Source organism: Pelodiscus sinensis, chromosome 12 (genome assembly GCF_052426305.1).
Source record: "Pelodiscus sinensis isolate ZL-2025 chromosome 12, ASM5242630v1, whole genome shotgun sequence".
NCBI classification, from domain to species: domain Eukaryota; kingdom Metazoa; phylum Chordata; order Testudines; family Trionychidae; genus Pelodiscus; species Pelodiscus sinensis.
The window spans coordinates 45,495,138-45,515,730 of NC_143063.1; the positions used below are offsets into that span (position 1 = coordinate 45,495,138).

The 20,593-nt window shown below is 59.4% G+C and overlaps 1 protein-coding gene across 9 annotated transcripts in view; it reads right to left on the minus strand.

The window, feature by feature from the left end:
* Positions 1-20,593, minus strand: part of GSE1 (Gse1 coiled-coil protein) — a 342,537-nt gene that overhangs the window by 10,302 nt on the left and 311,642 nt on the right. For 2 of the 9 annotated variants that reach the window (XM_075939946.2, XM_075939939.2), the window contains 11 exons: positions 16,851-16,997; positions 15,075-15,250; positions 13,576-13,776; positions 12,549-12,740; positions 12,107-12,441; positions 11,108-11,432; positions 6,599-7,185; positions 3,076-3,188; positions 1,554-1,824; positions 1,023-1,091; positions 126-233 (listed from right to left, as the gene is read on the minus strand). In XM_075939946.2, coding sequence (XP_075796061.2) covers positions 126-233; positions 1,023-1,091; positions 1,554-1,824; positions 3,076-3,188; positions 6,599-7,185; positions 11,108-11,432; positions 12,107-12,441; positions 12,549-12,740; positions 13,576-13,776; positions 15,075-15,250; positions 16,851-16,997 — 2,524 coding nt within the window. Of the gene's footprint in view, positions 1-125; positions 249-1,022; positions 1,092-1,553; positions 1,825-3,075; positions 3,189-6,598; positions 7,186-11,107; positions 11,433-12,106; positions 12,442-12,548; positions 12,741-13,575; positions 13,777-15,074; positions 15,251-16,850; positions 16,998-20,593 lie in introns of all 9 variants that reach the window. The other 7 variants (XM_075939940.2, XM_075939941.2, XM_089781531.1 and 4 more) reach the window with 7 other exon arrangements.

Here is a 20,593-nt window from a genome sequence, read left to right on the forward strand (position 1 = left end):
CCAGTCCGAGTGCAAGCAAGATCAGGCCTGCTAGGGGCACTCTTTCGTCCCTATGATCCAGTTTTCAGGAGGACCATGGAGGCCTGTCCATCCACTCTGTTCCTCTCCTTCCCCCCACCACTTACCAGCTGCAGTGAGAGTAGGACTGTCCCGTGGGGAGCTTTTCACCACCACTGCTGCTGTCGCACTTTTCTGCTTCATGGCATGGAGCATTTCCACCAGTTTCTCTTTATCTGGAGGACAGAAAGCTGTGAGTTAGTGCAGTCTTTGCTCATCGGAGCCGAGGTAAGTAGGAAGATACTGAGAGCAGACAGCACAGGACAGCTTTCGGCTTTGCAAGTGCATACATGGGAACTCAGTCTCTCTGAAGCAGCGGTTCCCAAACTTTTCGGCATCACGCCCCCTTTTAGATTTTTGAGAAACCCTCATGCACCCCCCCCCCAATAGCAGCAAACCTTGTGGAGCAAAACTTGGGGGGGGGGGGGTTGACGGAGGGGAATGGGTCACCTCGTGCCCCCCCAGTTTGGGAACCCATGCTCTGGACTTATAGCACAGTCATGAAGATAGCACCTGGCTAGCACTGGGCACAAAGAACAGCAACGGATTCTGCAGTCGCTACAGGGCAGAGGCCCCAGTGGGAATTCTGCTTAACGGGTAGGAAGTCACTGCTTGTGCCCACTCGGCAGGACACAGCACTATCCATAATCTGAGTGATGGTGGTGATCATGGGATTAGAAGGGTCCTTCCCTCAGTTTAACTTAACTAGCAAAGCCTGATGAACAACAGGACATGAGCGGCCCAGTGTTTGCCGCCTCCGGTAGGGGGTGTCTGCCTGACCAGTGGAGCCATGCTGTTCTTACAGCGCCAGGCAGATTCCCACCAGGCGTCTGAGGGTTGCATGCCATGTGAGAGAAAGATGGCACTCGTGTTTAGGCTCTCTACTGGATGCACATGCGCTAGGGGATGCTCCAGCACCAGAGGTTTCGCTGCAAGGCAGTGGAAAATGCCCTAATTTTGCTCACCACGACTGCAGCAGAGATCAGCAATGGGGAAGCTGACTCTGTCAGAGAAGCCATGCTGATCCAGCCAGCCTGCAGCAGAATGAAAACCTTGTAAGCAGGAGTTAAGTGGGCATCTTCAACTCAGACTAGTGACACTTGTCCCAGAAGTTCAGGACCTGCCTTGTGGAGAAAGATGCTGAGACGCTGCAGCTCCCTCTAATAGAGCTGAGGGTACTCAGCACTTCTGAAAATAAGGCCTTGGGGTGCTGTGTGCCGGAGTGGGGACCAGTGGTGGTACTTTGCTTGCTCATCTCTTGGGGAAGTTGCAGCCCCATAAGGCAGTGTGGCATCTCAGGGCAAATGGCCATCCTGGTGTGACAGAAGTTCATGGAATTGAGACATTTCTCCTAGTGCTGCTCTAGAGCCCCATGGCCACCAGCTTTGTGAGCGCCCCTTCCTTTCATGCAGACCATAGCGATGGGGCCATGTAAGGACCTAGAGAATCCAACACACCAAATCCCTCCCCAGTGTCTCCCAGGAGTCAAGCTATACCTTTCCTTTTCTCGGCGCTGATGTGCGTCAGGTTGAAGATGGTCAGGAACCTTTTCTTCTCCTCAAAGTTGGGGCTGTTGTTCATCTCATCGGCGCTGTAGCGCGTGGAGAGCGGGAGCCGTGGGGACGGCGTCCGTCGTTTGTTCTGGACCATTGGAGGGGAGGGACTCCTCTCCCTCAGCATCCTTCGCCTCTTCCTCCGCTTTTGAGTCAGCAGCTCCTCCTTCTGCTGCTGGGTGGTCAGGCCAAAAAGCTGCAGGAACTCCAATTTCTGGAGTTTGGCAATGGGAAGAGCCACATAAATGAGTCGTTTCAAAGCTCAGTGGGCCTTTTCATTCAGCTGAACAGGGAAAAACCTGCTGCAGTCTAGTGTCCCTGTCATATATTTCTCTCTTATCTGTCTAGGTTTATGGGAATATAATTCCACGCACACCACACTGCTTCTCTGGGGACGCTTACACAGTCTGGAAAGGAATCCATAATACTAAAATCAATGGCATGGGAAACCCAGTGTCTTTTAAACAGCGAATGAGCTGTTCAGTTCCTCCCAAACCACAGATGTGTAAGCCATCCGGAAAGGGGGCAGGATTGGTAGCCCAAGACAATTCAGCTTGAATCAGGCAGTCACCAGGGCTCACGAAAAGCGCACTGCTGCGCTCATTCACGTCAGAGCTGCAGGCTAGCAGTGTGGGCCTGCCAGGCAGACTCCCGAGCACACCCCTGAGGTGGGGGTTATTACATATTTATAGTACGGTAGTCCCCACAGCCCCCGCCGGGATCGAGGCCCCCGTTGTGTTAGGTGTTGTACGGACACAGAAGAAGACGACCCCTGGCCCAAAGGATTTGCAGTCCAAAGACAAACAGACTGAGGGAAGGGAAGGTTGTGGCTTGGACACCGTCTCTCTCAGTGGCCCTGAGCAAGTCACTTTACCTCCCTGCCTCAGTTTCTCCATCTGTGCAACGTGGGTAATACATCCCCACTCTGCTGTGTCTCGTGAGTTATTTAATGTTGATGAACTGCTGTGAAGATGAATAGTGCAACAGGCTACCTATCAGCTGAGGCTGTCGTCCACAGGCTGGCCATGGGCTACGCAAGGCATGGCTAAGCCTCAGGTACAACGAGCTAGTGAAAGGATGATGAGCCTACAGCCCCTTTTCCGAACTGAGAAAAGCTCAGTCTCTCCTCTTCATCAGCTCTCTGAAACACCTCTGAAAGAGCTGTATCTTTCCACCTCACCCGGTCTGCTTCCTGGTCTGAACCCCTCTTCCCTCCTTCCACTGGGCCCTTTCAGCCTGCTTCTTTTCTGCTGCTGCTACATAGTTATCTCTGCGCTGGAAAAGGTTGGAGGAGCTCTACGGAGCAAAGCCGCCGTGTCCTCAATAGTGCTTGTGGGCTCAACATCCTCGGCTGCTCTGCCCCGCAGTGTGCCTAGCGAGTCTGAGCTGGCTCAGGGCACCTCACCAATAGGACTGGACACAAAGGCTCAAGAGGAACCACAGCAGGAGCAAACAGCCGGCATACCTCAGAGGAAGTATCCAGCTTCAGCGGGGGCTGCTCGGCAACGCACCGGAGATGGGCTCTCACTTCTTCCTCGTCACTCTCGTCATAGGAGTCATCCAGGTCATAGTAGTAGCCTGTGTGAGAGAGACGCAGACGTGGGCTGGTGGGGCCAAGAGGCGGGACAGTCAGTTCCCTCTCCCCCACTGGAGAGAACCTGCATCACCTCGGACTTGGGTAGCTTGCAATGAATCCCAACCAAGTGACACGCTCAACAAGACTGGCGCTTTTTTCCGGCAAAGCGCCAAGCCGGGAAAAAGCGGCAGCCATGTTTATGCAAATGAAGCGGGGGGGATTTAAATCCCCGCTTCATTTGCAATTCCGATGTGTCTAATTTGCATCCCTTTTACGGAAAAGGGATGCAGTCTAGACACAGCCCCTGTGTAATTCACAGAAGCAGCCGGCTGTGCTCTTGGGGCTGCCGGCCATGGCATGCAATATGCCTGCAAGTGCCCTTCAGTCACTCTCCCCGTGCCCATTACACCGGGGAAAGAACAGCCCAGTGTATTTGTATCGACAAGTCACTACCTGACCCACATGGGGGGCAGTGGTGATGCATGGGGGAATCTATTGTCTGCTGCCAAATGTCTCGCAGACAGTCTATTTTGAAAATGTTTGCGAGAGGCTTGAAAGCTGTCACTGGTCCTTTATTCAGACGCCTCTGCCTGAGCCACGCAGCTGCTTTTAGTGCCAGGAGGGCAAGTGGCCAGGATTCAGCGGCAAGAGGGGGGGAATGATCTCTACCAATTCACCACAAAATGGATTTGCTGGCTGGAATATGAGCAGATAAACGGTTGAAATCATGGGGCTTGTCCTGGGCTAGCTGAATGTGCTGTGGGTCCCAAGGGACAGCTGGGAACTCCTCTTCCCACTGGGATAAAGAGCCCAGGGCTAGTCCTGTTGCATGGAGAACTGATGAGTTCTCAGACACCCCTTGGTTCAGGGCTTGTTGATCCTGGGGCTTGGTCCTTTTGGTTTTGGGCTGCGAGGAGGAGGAGGAAGAAACAATTTCCCTGACAGCTCGTTGGCGGGTTTGTTGTTCATGTCCATTCAGCTGTCTGCGGCTGCCCAGTAGTGTGACGTGTTACAGATCATCCCCTTGGAGGCGGCCATTTATTACAGCCAAGTGCATGTGCAACTACGCTGACTATGCACGGTCATTTGGATGCACCGTCATGCTGAACATGGCGAACAGGCAAGCATGTCCGTGTATGGCGCGCGTGATCGTATTCGCTGAGCGTTCAGAATGCTCCCCTGCCAATAGAGGAACTCAAACTCAGCTGACCCCCCACGCTTGAGCACTCGCTGGGAGCTGATTCTGATCTGCGGACGAGATCCGAAACCCTGCACGGGAGGGGTGGCTCCCCGAAGGCAATGGCCTTCCCCGGCGTGACGCGAGCCCCGCGTCCCTGCAGCTACCAGCGCAGCTGATGCCCGTGGCTCTCCCTCATGAATTCAGAGTCATGTGTCGAATTTGCACCACTCCGGGTCTGCCACCACTGCGAGCTGTTCACACGCACACCTGCCACCTTGCCCCCTGCCTGTCACACGGAAGCCCCGCTCAGAGATGGCCAGCCAGGCCAGTGGGGAGCTCAGTCTTGGTATGTGGAAGCCATGAACTACAAGGCAGCCGTCTGCCGGGAGGGGCTGGGGCGCGACGTCTCGTTTTTACGGCAGGAGCATCTGTGCACTGCAGGAGCGGCCAGCGTGCCAGCCTGGCGCAGGACCCAACGCTGCAGGAGCCACGGCTCACATGCGCAGCGGCACACTGTGCCGTCAGCTGCTTCCACTGGCTCCAAAGAGTTAACGGGGGCAGAGGCAGGAGGGGGGCCAAGTGCGGTTTTGCCAAGAGGGAACAGAAGAAGAGCGCGGCAGCATGTGGGCGAGCCAAGAGCCAGCCATCTGAGACACAGCATGTGTCAGCAGCAGCGAGATCAGCAGCCCGGAGACAGTCATAGCCCCGAGCCTCAGTTGAGAATGACTGTGTTGCTCCCATGCCCAAACCCACCGCCTCCCCACCCGCGGAGCAGTCTCCTCCCCTCTGTTGTTCCTATCCCTGCTTGTACAGCCCCATTAATATTTAAAGCCAGCTTATTAGCCTCAGTTCATCATTTATTAATTGGGATTGTCTGCAGCAGAGGGTTTACAGAGCTGCTCTGATTTGGCTTTCAGCGCGATTTGCATTGGCGGTGGGGGCGGCTGTGTGCTCGCAGTCCATCTGCTCAGCAGAGGTGTCAATTAGCTCCCCCGGGGAGACATAACCCTGCTACCAGGGCTTGTTCAAAATCAAAGGGGTTGTTGTTCTTGTGTGTCTTGGACACTACAGCTCCCCCTCCCCCGGCACAACCCAGCCCCCTGACATGTCGTAGTGTGTCGGAAGCAGGGTTTGCAGCCCTGTAGACTCCACTCCTCTGCAGGCCCAGAGGACTTGCCCTCTGCCTCAGAGGAGCCACCCTCTGCCCACCATGCCTGCTCCACCTTTGTCTTTCGGAGACTTGTTCAACAGGAGCTGGATTGAGACACCCATTCCCATTCGTTTCCTGCAGGCCCCTGATCGGATGGTACCAGCGTTCACCCTCTTCTGAGCCAGGGTGGGCATGAGCCTTTGCCCTAAAACAGGGGTCTCAGACGCCAGGCCCATGGGCCAGTCCCGGCTGGAGCCATCGCACAACCTGTCCTGGGACTGGACGGGGTGGGGGGAAGAGAGGGCTGTCCGTTACTGGCCCGGCCCCGCCCCTTGCCCTCTCCCCCCCAGGACACCCCCTCCCCGAGCGTGCAGCTTTGGGGATCACCAGGGAAGCCTGGTGCTGCGTGACGGCAGCAGTCCCCCCCCCCCATGGCGTTGGGCGGGCGCGTTTGCTCCGCTTCCCCTGCAGCTCCTGCCACCGTGGGGAGTGCAGGGGATGTGACCGCTGCTGCTGCATAGCGCCAGAGCGCCCCCTTGGGAATCCTCAAAGCCACATGCGTGGGGTACGAGAGACCCTGGGGGGAGAGGATTGGGCAATGGCGGGAAGGGGTGGGGCTTGAGGCAGTAACGGACAGGGCTCCCCTTCCTCCTCCTGCCCCTCCCCCCCAAAGTCCCAGGTCAGATCGCTCCAGCCAAGACTGGCCCATGAGCCAGGAGTTTGAGGCCCCTGCCCTAGAAGAACAGCTCTGCAGCTCATTTCTAATCTAATCCATCCAGCCCCCTGCTCAAAGCTGCAAGGCTTCAGTTGATGACTGTTCTCAGGGTTTGTCAGCGTGGGACGTTACTGCATGACAAGCCTGGGACTGTGACTCTACCATCCAGGAGCGCGTTTAAGTGTCGTAAGTCAAAGCACTCGCCAGGGCCAGTCACGCGCTGCAGGCTGGGGCGTTACGGCACAGCAAGCTAGTGCACCGTAGACTCCCACCCTGCCTCCCTGCCCAGGCGCAGCCCGTGTAGACAGGCCCTCGCTAAGGTGCCATGCTCAGGGGCTGAAGAGGACCACGCGATGCAGGCACTCACCTTTTTCCCTGGCTTCTCTCCGTCTCCGCTCCTCCAGGTCCAGTTTGCTGACTAGTTTACGGTGCTGCTGTAGAAACTCATCGTAAACGTACATGGGGTCGTGGGCCCGGGGCAGCGGATGTCGGTAAGGTGAGCCAGGCTTGCTGGGCAGACTGACCTCAGCAAACTGCCCTGTTTGGGAGAGCGATGCCCTCTGTTGGTTGAGGATGGTCTGTGTTGACTTTTCCAGTTCCGCCAGGAAGGGACCATGGGAGAACCCACCATGTTCTGATGCCCCAGACTCCCTGGCAGGCTGGTACTTGTCTAATGCTTCTCTCTTCCTGGCCCCTTCCTCCAGCTTCTCGGGGCAGAATACCCGTTCCACCTTCACCAAGGGGATGGCTTGTCGGCTGGGCTCATACTGGGCGTGGAGCGAATGGTTCTCCTGGATCCTGCGTGGCTCCATGTTGTTCTCCAGTAAGGACACTGGGTTCCAAAGCGAGGTGGGCACTGGATGATGCTGAGGTTTGGGAGAGATGAGCGGAGGGGGGCCTCCAAAGTGCTGTGGTTGGTCTCGGGCGCTTGGCTCGTGGCGGTTTGGTCCCGATCTGCGGAAAGAAAAGGCCCAGTGAGAGGTGTCAGCGGGATCATAGAAGCAACAATTCTAGTGCCACAGGTGGGCCTAAGAGGAGTGCATAGCAGTCATGCCCTGGCACTGTCATCCAACGCAGATCTTGGCCAAGGAGCCGTGCTGTTCCTCAGAGTCCTTTCAGATTGCTCCGGGGGGGAAGAGACACACATTCAATAAAGGGTCTATGGGAGAGCAAGTCCATTTCAGGGCCTCCTGACACCAGCACTGGGAGGTTCAATTCCTGCTCAGCTTTACCAGAAACATTCAGCTTTTGTTGTGGCTGTAAGGGCCAGAGTGCTAAAATAAAACGTGCAAAACCGCACGCACAATCGTCGCTTCACCTGGCCAAGCAACTGCCATGTCAATGCAGTCACCTGGGTGAATGCATCACTGGTCCATTTGATGCAACTGAGGGCATGGTCACCCAGTTGACACCCCTCACTGGGAATAATGGGCACATTTGCACACTTAACTTTTGGGCAAATGCAGCCTTAAGAGCTCCGGAGAGTGGTCTGATTTTCCCTGGTGCGAAAACCATACTGTGTGACCTTTAAGAACTCAGACACGTCTTGGGCCTCCCAGGAGACCAGCCAAGAGATGGCAGCAGGAAAGTAGGTATTCAGAGTATGAACGCATTTAACACTGGGACAGAAGAATAATTCCCTGCTAAAGTGCATGACAGCCAGCTACCAGGCCTTCAGGGTGTCTCTGAATGGGACTGACCCGACATCTAGTGTTCATTTGGTTAACTGCAGTGGAGTCGCCTTATACACAGCCCTAGTCCTTTACCAGCTGTTGCTGAATGCGATTGCAGAATTAGAGACTGCATGGTAATGCACAAATGAACATGATCAGTCACCTTTAATGCCTATGTTCCCTGACACAAGCTGGGGCGCATTTAACCTGTGACCAGGTTAGTTATTCTCTTTCCGATGCACAAGTTTTGGTCTGAATTTAGCCCCCTTTTTGGGTTAATGAATCACTTGTTCACTGATCTGGATTCTCCCAGGATGGCTTTGTTTTTTAGATGTGTTTGGTAAGCAGCTGGGCTAAAAACCATGCTGTGACTGCTGGCTGTTTGCAAGCCATTCATAGTTTGGTATTGAGCATCTCAGGCATGATACGGTATTTTCCTTGCTCAGACTGGACAGACTTGTCAGTTCTTAAAACACCTGGCTAAAACCAGTGAAACTCTGGGGATCTTCCCAAATACCTGCTGGCCATGGTAACTAATACAAGCCATGGCTCGTAACCACCTAGGCCTGGGAAGGGATGTTCAGTTGTAGTTATCTGACTAATCGTGTCATCAATAACATTTGTATCGACTACATGATTAGCAGAGCCGCAGCGGGCGTAGTGCCAGGAGCCAGCTAAAATGCTCTGCAGCTCGGCATTTTAAATGTAGTAAGAGCCGCAGGGCTTTTCCTACATTTAAAATGCAGAAGCTTAGCGTCCTGGACCACTGCGAGCCTGGACTGCTCAGTCCCGGCTCACGCTGAGTCCAGCAGCCTTTGTTCACAGCAGCCAGCCCTGTCCACAGCGAACGGAGGCTGCTCCGGCACCAGCCCGTTCGTGGCAGACAGGGCTGGCCGTGGACCGGGGCTGCTGCTGCAAGCAGCCCTGGTGCGCGGGGAGGCCTAGCTCCCTGCTGGGACCGCACAAACAGGGACTACTGCTGCAACAGCCTCCCCGATTTCCCCCCCACCCCACCCTGCCGCCCGCTGCCTCTGATAGAGGCTGTGGTGGAAGGGAGGTGGTGGCACTGCAGACGGAGCTGGCGCTAGGGAGAACCAGCTTTTAAGCCAGCTCCCTCCAGCACTGGCTCCTGTTACTCCCCTCCTTCCTGCTGCCTCTCATAGAGGCAGTGAGGAGGTGGGGTGGGGAGCGTGTAGTCAATACTCCAGGGCACTACTCGCTAACATCTCTACTCCCAGCGCAAGGCTCTGATCATGCCTTTTGATCTGTGTGGGGACTGCTGTGCTTGCACGGAGCTCTGTTCCACGGGGAGCCGCACAGCAGCAGCAGCAGCAGTCTGCCTGCGAGGGTCAGAACCCAGGACCAAGGAGGTAAACCTATTTTAAAGCCAGCTACAAACGACAAGATCCAGCCTCGGCCCGTGTTCTGCTGAACAAAGGCGAGGAGATAGGGGCACTGCACTCAGTGCTCTAGGCGCACAAAGGGAACGACACCGGGAAGCCCTTCTTAAGTAACCGGTAAAGGAATAAAACTGTTCGCAGAATAAATATTTCATGCGCTGAAGCTGTGCATTTAACAGTTTTCCACTTCAGAGCCCCAGACCTCCGTGCAGTGAAGCGTCAAGTTCAGATCAGTGCTACAATTTATATCACAGCTGCCAGGGAGCTGTGGAAAGCAGAGGTCCAGACACCCACAGCGAGCAGGAGACAAGCCTCTTCTACCTCCGACCTGGAGCACTCCCCCCACCCGCCAGCACCCACGAGCTCCACAGGCCAGGCTAGGACAGATCGATCCCGTCGTAGCTGCAGAGCACTGAAGAAATTAGCCCATGTCACAGCAGCCTGCTTGTTTAATAGACCTTTCAGGAAGCAGGGAAGCAACGCGGATTCAATTCGACATGGCAGGGTAGCAGGGTTTCTGAGTCAGCTGCCATGGACGCTAACTAGCTCAATGTCTCCGTTGTCAAGCGTGAGTGAGTCCTCTCCAAGGGAGACAGGGCACCTCTGCTGAGCAAGACAGATTAGCACCTGCTTCCTTGTGTCCCAGCACAGCCCCCCTCCCTCCCAGCTGGCCTGGGCTTGGGGAGGGGTGGAGGGAGACGCCCTAGCCCCCAGGCTGCATAGTGGAGGCGGCCTTTAGCTGCATGGCGTGGGTTTGAGGACACGGCAGTGGAGAGTGCAGTGAGACTTTGCCATTGTGCAGCCCTACAATCTGCTCCCATTTGTTCCTGAGTAGTTTGGTGAATCCCCTGGAGACCCCAAAAGGACAATGGGATCCAGTGGCAGAGACGGATGAGCCAGCAGCCCCAAGGTCGCATGGCGATGTGGAGGGCTAGCGGGAGGGGCAGCCACAGCAGGAGGTGTTGCTGGAGGCTGCGTGTTTTCTTGCTGCTCTTGCCCCAGAGACACCTTCCGACGTGCTGAGCTGCTCCCAGCGCTGAAGGCTGACGCGGCCCTGCAAGGTGGAGAGGGGCGCTGGGCCGCAGGGCTAGGCTGGGACGGGGGCTGGCCTCGGAAGGCCGGGTTGTACCCCGGGCTCAGCTGGTACCCGACACAGACGGATGCTCTGACGGAGCAGTCAGACCTGGAAAGAATCCGGACTCTTCCGCTCTCATTAAATAGCAACAAGATGTTGCCCCTGTACTTACTGGGACTAAATGTAAATGCTGGTGAATGGTGCCAGACTGACAGCCCCAGGACAACACTTCTTCCTGCCCTGCCAAGGTGTCGGAATCCTGACCTGGGAGGAGTTGCCACTCGGGCATGTCATGGACCGCGGCCCCCGCAACCTGCGTGCTGATCCTGCCAGCAAGGGCAGCATTTAGCAACATCTAGTGTCTAGCAACTGGTCTGAGGACGCCAGGCTGGACTGAGGACACACTGGGCAGCCCACAGGAGGTATTCACTTGCTGTCACTGCCAGCCCAGGCCAGTTGGAACCCAGAGGCCTAAAAGGGAAAGGCCCGTTAGCCCGCTGCTCGCCCCCCAAGCCGGCCTGTCCCTGCGAGAAAGGGGCCCTGCCAGCCTTTCATGGTAGCTCAGCTGCCTGGATGCAGCCTGGAGCCCTTTTAGGTAGACGCAAGCAAAGCCGAGAACTTCCACCCAAGTCAGTGGTTGCCTCCTGAATCGCACAAGCCAGGCCGGGCAGCTCTGCTGCTCCAGTTCCAGAGCTCCGGAGCGTGGCGGCGCTGGAGCCAGCCCTTACCTGGAGTTTTCTGCCCGGTGCTCAGCTTCTGGCTGGTTCGGAGGCCGCCCAATCTCCAGGTGCTGCTCCAGCACCTGCTGCCGGAACTCCGACACCTGGGACTGGCGGTCCTCCTTCTCCTGCCGCAGCCGCCGCTGGCGTGCCAGCCACTTCTCCTCCTCGTTGGTGCGCTGGATGAGAAGAGCCGTGGCCGCGCTGCTCCCGGCGAGGGGAAAGACACTGTGGTTGGAAATGAGGCTGGGCACGGGGTGGTGGGAGGCGGGCGGCTGGTGCAAAGGGTGCTGGACGGCCTTAGGCGTCGGGATGGTCGCGTCCTTGGGTTTCTCTGCAGGAGGAAGAGGACACGCGCGGGTCAGGGAGAACTGTCCACTCAGCGCAGCCCCTCCGTTTGTGGATGACAGCTGGGCCAGGGGAGTGACCAAGGGCAGCGAGCTTTGCATGTGGCATAGTCACGGGCCCAGTCAGCATCCCAACACAGATCTTAGAAAGTTCAACTAGCGCACAGACAGCCCGCCCGGTGGGCAAAACAGGGCCGGCAGCTGCAAGATCTAGGCTGTAGCCCTGACCTCGCCACAGGCATCTCTGGGATCTCAGGCAAATCCCTGAACCCTCTTGGCTTCACCATCGGTGGAAGGGGGTTAATAGCCTTCCTGCTTCACCCAGGGGCTAAGAGGCTACGTTCACTGATGTCTGGGGCGGGGATGGAGGGGGCTAGGAAAGGACAAAGCTTTGGTACATCGCTAGCCCCAGGAAGCTGCTGGGGGCCCCATCCTGCAGTCAAGGTGGCCCGCCTGCCCAGAAATGGCTCGACACAGTGGCATTCCGGTTGGGACAAGATCCTGGAGCTGGGGCTGGTTTGCACCTCTCAGCTGGCAGGGCTGAGCCTTGCTGTGAGCTTTCAAGGGCTCTCCCAGTGAGCTGCGAGTCTCACAGAAGGCTCACGCGAAGGACAGGCCCAGTGGGAGGCCTCAGCTGGGCTCTGCGGCACGTGGGAATTACCTGGTCTTGTTGGCGTCAGCTGCTCAGCTGGTTTAACACGCTCCTCCGCTGGGTGGCTCCTCAGCCCATGTAGCTCCGCCACCGGCAGAAACGGGCTCTCCATGGCTTTGGCCAGGTTCAGCTCCTTCTCCCGGGCCCTTTCTCGTTGTCGCTCCAGCTCCCGCTCCCGCTCCCGCTCCCGCTCCTTCTCGCGCTCTCGTTCAAGCTCCTTCTCCCGTTCTCGCTCCCGCTCCTTCTCCCGCTCCCGATCAGCCTCCCGCTCCCGCTCCCGCTCCTTCTCACGTTCCCTCTCGCGCTCCCTCTCGCGCTGCCTCAGCTCCTCGTCCAGCTGCAGCCTGGCATGGCCAACAGAACGGCAAAGTTAGTCTCTCCACAGGCCTCCTTTCCCCCCGCCTCCCCGCCCAGCGGCTGCGTGCAGCCTGACCCAGGAAACAGCCCTTACCTCTCAGCGGTCAGGCTGGACATCCGCTCAGACTGAAGGGCCGAGAGCGACGAGTGGGGCAGCTCGGTGGGGTACCTCACTCCCGACAGATGGAGGTGCATGGCTGACGGATGAAGAGGCGGGAGCGAACCCGGCGTGGGGATTGGGTAGAAGGGAGACCGCAGGGCCGAAAGGCAGTAGGAGTCATCCATCCTGGAGCGAGAGAACCGGGCAGGTTGAGAAGCCGCCCAGCTCCCCTCTCCAGCAAGCAGCAGAGGCGAGGAGCATGCGGCTACTGCAGGGGAAGCACCCATGGGAGAGGGGACTTCGCATGTACGGTGGGCTCCTGTCAACCCGCCAGGGACGAGTGTCCCGGCCTGACTGTCACCACGCGCAGTCTGACGACTCAGAGCCTGCTCCCCTCACCGGCCCTCCGCTGACTTCCCACCGGCCTCCCTGCGGAGAGCCATGGCTCTGCCCCACAGGAACTGGAGACACACAAGTGAGAAGCAAAGGAGACAGACACTCCCCACGTTCCCCAGAGCTGAGGGGGCCCCCAGGCTAGTAGATTGTGTGCGCCAGCCTGCAGCAGGGTGGCGGTGGCTGGAGCACCAGTGCAGGCTCCCCAGTGCTGAGCCTCAGGGGCCAGACCCAGGCAAGCCAGGGACCACATCCTCTCCCCCCCCCGAGCTAAGGAAAGGGGCATCGGCGCTGCTCCCAGCAGCAGAGCAGATGCGCGCCTGGCAGGAAGGGTTCACGCTCAAGGAGCTAGTTATCAGCCCAGCCGCAGGAATTCCCACTGCTGTGGCAAACGACCTCCCTGCAATGCCTTATTACCATTGCACTGAAGCACCCAGGGAACCATCAATTGTGGCTAACGTGTACTTATTTCTGTGCGGCTTCCAAAGCCGACGCTGGGGTAATTGATTGCACCGCTCTGCCTCAATCCACGGCCCCCGCAAGGTGAGGGGAGCAGCTGCTGTCGGCTGGACGCCCGGAGAACAACAGCCGCTGCTCGCTCCCTCTCTCCTTGGCCTCTGACGCTCACCTGAAGGCTGGATGAGGGAAGGGGTGGTGGGCCAGGTAGCCAGGGTGGTAGTAAGCAGCGGCAGTGGCTGGATCCAGGCTGATGGGAGGCAGGGAAGACATGCGCAGCTCCTCAGCGGTGTGGTAGGGCCGGAAGCTCCGCAGGTAATCTTCAGTGACCGCGCTGGGAGGCACCACATGGTGGACAGGCCGCTGCAGGCTGCTGGCGGGGAAGGAGGGAGGGAGAGAGACAGTGACCTTCCCAGACCTGGAGATTTGCAAGCATCTGTATGTCCTTATTAGCTTGGATCTAGGGAGGGGCAACTCCTACTAAGAGACTAGTGGTTGAGCACAGGAATTACCTGCCCTGCGCCAGCCAGACCCCCCAGTCCTTGCACCCCCGTGGGGGCACTTCCAGGGCAGGCCCACTCCCAAACCACGCTCAGGGGACGAGCAAAAGCCAGGGGGCTGCCTGGAGTGAACGCTACAGAATGCAACCCACCCAATCGCCCTCCCTTCAACTGCCTGGCCCCAGGATCGGCCTGGGAACGGTGGGGCAGCTTGAGCGGAGTGCTGCCCCCACTAGTGAGAGCTGTCAGCGCAGCCGCTGTCGCTGCCAGCAGCCATGCCAGGGAGCACAGTATCACCCAGCCACCATTCCTGGGGTGTGTGTGTTAGATCTCCCCAGTCAAATGTAACCCAGCACGTTTCCCGTACAGTCCTTCAGAGGATGTGCACAGGAATCTTAGGTCTGCGCTGGGGGCGGGTCTGGGTTGGGGAGGGAGCCAGCACTGGTGTTTGGAATACTGTTCTCCAAAGCAGATTGTTTGAATTACATGTGGTCCTGCCCCACGCCCCACAGCTGTCCCCCAGCTCCCCCCTCCCACCCCTCCAGTCCTTGGAGACAGTCTCAGGCTTCAGTTTTGGTTTGAATTTGTCGCCTGCTCCTGGGTTGGTTGCTTTGAGGTTTTGAAGCATACATGGAGAAAGACGGCTTCAGAGTTGTGGTTTGTGTTTGCGTTGGAAGAACCCCGGATAGGACAGGCGGGAGCAGCACACAAAAACCTCATGGCTCAAGGCAACGTCTGTGATGAGATTCCCAGCCACAGAACACGCGTCCTGGAACTTGATGGGAGGTGAACGGGCAAGTAATACAACGGGTGAGCCACTCCGGGGACTAGCAAAAGCCAGGGGGTTGCAGATCTCGGTTCTGTGTTCCTCGGTTCCTGCTCTCTGGCCTATGCCAGGAGCTAAACAAACATCCTCCTACAGAACGGCCTGCTCTCCGGGGACGCCGAATTCTTTGGGGCGCGGGTGGGAGCGAAAAGAGCCCCCAGGGAACTAGCTTGGAACAGGGCAGGCAGACGCCAGGCACTGAGGCACAATAGCAGGCCACCCCCCTGGAGGATTCGCGTGTGGGAAGTGCCAGAGCCTCGCTGGCAGCACACGCATAAACCCGACACCGCGGGAGGCTGATGCGGCAGCGCCTGTTCCCAGCACGCGCCCAGGGACTCGACTCACTTTAAAGGCGGGAAGCGGGAATCCTGGACGACGGCGGTGGGGGGGATCCCGAAGGAGTAAGGTGTCCCAAGGAGGTGAGACGGGACAGCGGGGCCCCCGGCTTTCTCCTGGGAGAGCGGCGGCTCGGCCATCAGGCGCTCGCGACTGCTGCTGCTGCCTCTCGATCCTGCTTCTTGCTACAAGACAACAAACGACCTGTCAGTGTCAGGGACAAACCGCCCGGGGCAGAGGGTGGGGGGAGGACAGACGAAAAGGCAGCAGATGTGCTCCCTGCTAGTCTGGGGGGTCCCAGGGTCACCCTGTGGAGAAACAGCCCCACTTCCACTCAGCTCCCCAGCAATGGGTTTCCTGGAGGAGGCTATCAGCTCCTGTCCTGCAGTCAGACCCACGGCAGCTGCAGGGAACTGCTCAGGAAGACTCCCTTTCTCCCGAGTGATGTTACTGGATTCTGGGATGAAAATGCAAAATGCAGCCCCTTTGCTATGCTGGCACACAGTGGGCCAAGGGAGGTGCCCAGGTACTGGCCTTCCGGATATGGCTTCTGGGAAATACCAGCCGGCGTTCCCCACCTGTTGTGAAAGGGCAGCGAGGGAAGTGACTGTAAGTGGTGCTGCTGCGAACCTGCAGCCCACACGTACGCCACGGCTGCCTGCCTAGGTGACTCGTGTGACAAACTCCACCCGGGCAGGTCCTTACATGCCAGTGGGGTTCCCGCCCCATGAGCGCAGTCATAAAAAGAGCCCGAGAGGTTCCTCCGTTTGGCTTCACGCCAGCTCATCCCTTCAGGGGCAGCTTTGCTATGGACTGAGCCCAAAAGAACTCAGGCCTCTTCCTACCAAAGGACGTACCGCAGAGACTTGGAGGATAGCGGTTCATCCATCTCTGCTCCGAGCCTGCACGGAGAACGTCCCTTTGGTGCATGTATGTCCTTGGATTTCTTTAACCATTTTACTCTCCACCTTTTCTCTCTTTTACTAATAGCCCTTCAGAGTAGATCTTCGATTCTAAAGGATTGGCTCTGTTGGGTGAGATCTGAGGTGCAAATCGGCCTGGGGCTATGGCTGGTCCTTTGGGATCGGAGGTGGTGAGATGGGTTTTCATCACCCCTCACCTGCGTAAGGACGGGTACCAGTGGTGGCCCAGGAGTGTCTAAGGAGGTTGCTTGTGTGATTTCTTGCTGGCCAGTGTGGCAAACAGAAATGCTCTTTTGACTGGTTTGGCGCCTTATAGATGAGGCCCTCCCGTAGCCCTGTTTCGAAGCAGTTTGCCCCGATTTGACCCTCTCAGCAGAGCCCCCAGAAACCTGCTCCATTACACCCCGTCCTTTGGGAGCGGGGAGCAGAGGGGCCTATGCCAAGGCTGCGCCACGTGGACGACTAGCCTGGCCAGCCCCATGGCTCAGCGTAGTTTCTGTGGTGCAGCTGTGCATCCTGGCTGGCCGTGGAAGCGCCCGGATCTAGGGAGATGTGCTTCAGACTGAACCTAGGCCAATCTCTCCTCCCACCCCATGGCCCTGCGCACACACCGTCCCCTGACTCCTCAGCGCAGAAAACGAGCACGTGGGAAAGAGATGGAGGGGCGTCGGGCGCTGGCCCCTGGGAACTTTGCCAGGGGGCGAACGGAAGACGGATGTGAGCTTCATGCACACGCACACATTCTCGTCCAAACATTGCCACAGTTTAAATCGCTTAAGACAAGGAAAACGCAGAGGGTCTGGGAAGAGCCGGAGGTTCCAGCCAGCCCTGCCGGGCTGAGAGCGCAGGCTCCAGCACAGACCTGCGGACGGGCTGAGAAGACCGCGTGAGCTCTGCGGGAGGAAGGAGCGATCCGCACGGGGCCGTCCTTCACGTCCCCGCCAGCCCATCGTCCCTGGAGCACGGCTGGGATGGCAGCTGCTCGCTCGCTGTCCCAGCTCTCCTGGCGCTGCGGGGGGGGACACAGAAGGGGACGGGGGCATTAGGAAGCTGGCGTTTGTGCTGGGATAAGGCAGACTGGTCTGTCGTCAGCCATTCCCCTAGGCAGCCCTGGCATCAGCTGCAAAGGCAGCTCCTTGCTGGTGTGGTCACAGCACCCCTGCACGTGTGAAAATAAGGGAAGGAGGCACTGGGGCTGCTGTTGCCACCACAGCCATCACCCTCTCCTGGCTGGAGACGCCGCCCCCCATTGCGGGGACAGACACTGACAGGGCTCAGGACATTCTGCGTAACCCTTCAGGGGCTCAAGAGGGCACGGTGGGGAGAAACCACGGGCAGAAAGTGGCGTGCTCGGGGGGGGGGGGCACAAGAGCTGGGGGGCTGACCCCCCACCCGCAAGGGGGGACAAGGCCCTCTGGCTCTGACAGAGGTTGGCATGGGCCTTGGAATGGCCCTGTTAGACTTGTCCCCTGGCTGTGGTTGGACCACCCTCCCGTGGCAGCAGCCTGGGGGTGGGGCGTGGGAAGGAAAGCAGGAGGGAGAGCGGTGAGAGGAGGGTTACAGCCAATGCCTTTGGAAGCTGCCAAATGGCACCCCGAGTTGTGGGCTCCCACGGGTGAGCTGCAAGCCCAGCAGAGGAATGTTTAATGCGAAAGAAAATCCCTGAAGTCGCCCAAAGGAGGAGCACGACGCGAGGCTCGGCTGCGCGGGGCACGGCAGAGAAAACGCTCGCGCCGACGGGCGGGGAGCGGCTTTCTGGGCCGTGTTTAGACAGGGCCCAGCGCACTGAGGCCACGGGCCAGGACCGGGCGCCTATAAAATCCTGCCACAAAGAGCTCCCGGGCCAAAGGACGGAGCCTGCCCTCTCCACAAGCTTCCCTCTGGCAGGATGGGCAAGGCAGGTGGCCGGGGAGTGGGAGACGCCGCACGTATAAACCTTCATCCCGTTGGCCTCCTAACACGCTGCTGGGCGATCAAACAGCCTCCGCTGCGTGGGCCGTTCTGGCCGACAGCCCTGGCTGGCTGGGCTGGTCCCTGTTCGGATCCAGGAGGAAATCCCATTCCCTGAGCCGTTTCCCCTCCCCCGGGGCTGCCCTGCTCCAGCGCTGGCTCCGGGTCACCGCCCGCTGCCCAGCGCCGCTCCCGCCGAGCACGCGGCCTATCCAATGTCTGCACTGCTGTTTCTGCTGAGCCCGCCGGCGTAATGTGCGCTGCCCCCGGCCGAGAGCCAGGCGGTGCTCTGCGGCCCCCGGGCAGGGAGAACAACTTTCTAATGGCTCCGCGGGAGCCGGCGGCGCTCGGCAGGGCCCTGCGTGTGTGCGGAGGCGGAAAAGTGGGTCAGAGACGTCCAAAGAAGTCAAAATCAGAGTTCCCGCGCCGCGCTCAGGGGTCCCCCGCCCCTCCTGGAGCTGGTTTTCTGCGCATTTCCGGAGCCACTTCGTGGCGAAACACGGGTCAGCCCCCCCAGTCTTTCCCCCAGCCCTTTCACTGGGGCTCAGACACCTGCCCTGCTCCGCACAGGGGGCAGATAACCCCACCCTCACAGCTGTAACCCGCCCCGTGCCGGGCATGCCTCGCCCCAGGGCTGGCAGCCACTGACACACTTGCCTGCCGAGCCCTGCGCACGGTACCACAGCTCCGGATAAGCTCAGCCGTGCTCTGCCTCCTCTGAGCAATTCATCCCGTTAGCCCTCCCCGTCCAGGACTGCACCCCAGCAGGGCCATCCCTAGGGGGTGCAGGGCCCGGGGCAACCCCCAGGCAACCCCACCTCCCGCGCCAGGTCCCATGCCCGCACCGCCCCCCTTGCCCTGCCCATGCCACACCTCTTCCCATCCCTGCTCCGCCCCAGCCCTTCCCCCAAGTCCGTTCCCCGAGTGATAAGAGCTGGAGGGGGCCAGGGCCACACTGGCCCCGCAGCTAATGGGGGGGCCCGTCCCGTCCAAAGGACAGTTGAGGTGGCCGTCGCAGGGCCCCCCAAAGTGCGGGGCTTGGAGCAAGCTCTGCACACCGTCTGCCTTTGAAAACAAAGGGAGAGGAATTAACCCATTTCCCACGGGTCGTGGGGACCCCCCGTCACTGGCAATTCTGGAATCCAGACGGGATCTTCCTTCTAAAAACTGGCCCGCGCTGGGGGTCGGACCAGACTGTCACGAGGGCTCCTCCGGGCCCTGTTGTGGGACGCCAAGGAACCCCCAGTTCCCCCTCCCTGACCGCTGCTCCAAGGATTTCCCACCGACGCCTTCCCTGCAGCCGGGGGTCTGGGCGTGGTGCAGGGAGACCATTCTGCAGCCCAGGATACTGCTCCGTGGACAGCCCAGTGGGTTGGCTACCCAGGGCCAGGCCTCTCGCCCCCGTAGGCTGGGTACCGGCAGGCTCGGCTGGACTCATCGGGGGTCGCCTTGCTGTCTTGGGTCACAGCAGCACCCGGCAAGGCTCGCAGGCCATGCTTGGCTGCTACCATCACCATCTTCCTCTCCCTGCCCTGCTCCCTTGGGCAGCCCTTGGCGGAGCTGCGGATTTCCCCCTCTCCGGACATGGCTCTCCCCCAGCGCTTCCACCGCACGCCAACAAGGCCTCCGCACACCCCTCCGCTTGGGGCTGGAGCACGGACTGGCTCTGGGGAGCGGAAGGGACTGGAGGGGCCACGCCAGCCGACGCTGGTGACGCGTGCTTCCCGCAGGCGGCGCTCAGCTCCTCCGCAAGGCGAGAGGAAGGGAGCTGAGCCTCACGTGGGCACCGGGCACCAGTCCGGGCCCTCGGCTGGACGCTGGAGATGTTCAGCTGCGCGCTCAGCTCCTCCGGCCCCCCCTCCAGACGCCCGGCCAGAGGAGCCAGCCGTTCCTCCTGTCTGGCACGCATCTCCCAGGGAGACGGGGAGCTCGGGTCTGCAATGTCTGCCCTTCTTACGGGGGCCCATCCATCTGCACGGCCCCGCAGAGCGGCATCTTGGAACACACGGCGGCTAAGATTTAAACGGCACCGGGCCAGCACCGTCGGGGGACCTGCCTCCATCCGTCAAGTGTATTTACTAACCCGCGCGCAGCCCATGGCTCCGCCAGTCGTCCTCGGCGCGTCCGCAGGCACATCGGCCATAATTAATTGAAAGAGATGGGCCCCACTGATGGGAATTTCTAATGAGCAAGAACATCTGTTCGCTCGGCGCCTCGCAGGCACCCGGACCCCCACGCTTGGCTGCCTTCACGCCCCGCGGGCCACCTCTGACCCGCTCCAGACGGCGCGTTCGCGGGCTAATGAGGCGACGGGATGGGAGGGAGGGGTCAGGGCGACGGGAGCAAAACCCTTTGGCAGGCAGGGGGCGGGGGCATCAGGGAGAGGAACATGAGCCAAAGGGCAGCCGCGGTGCCACGTGGGGCCTCTCGGTTTGAGCCAGGCCCGGCGCTGGAGGAGCAGGAGGGCGCCCCCAATGGGGGTGTGGGTCCGTGCGCAGCTCCCGGCCCATCATGCCCGGGTGGAGATAAGACAGGCGAGTGCGGGGGAGGGAGGAGAGCTCCCACCCGGCCCCCGTTTCACCTGCCTTCAGATTTACAGGCAGCTTTGTTCTCCGGCGCCATTAATCATCCAGGGAGGACACAGACGCCTGTGGA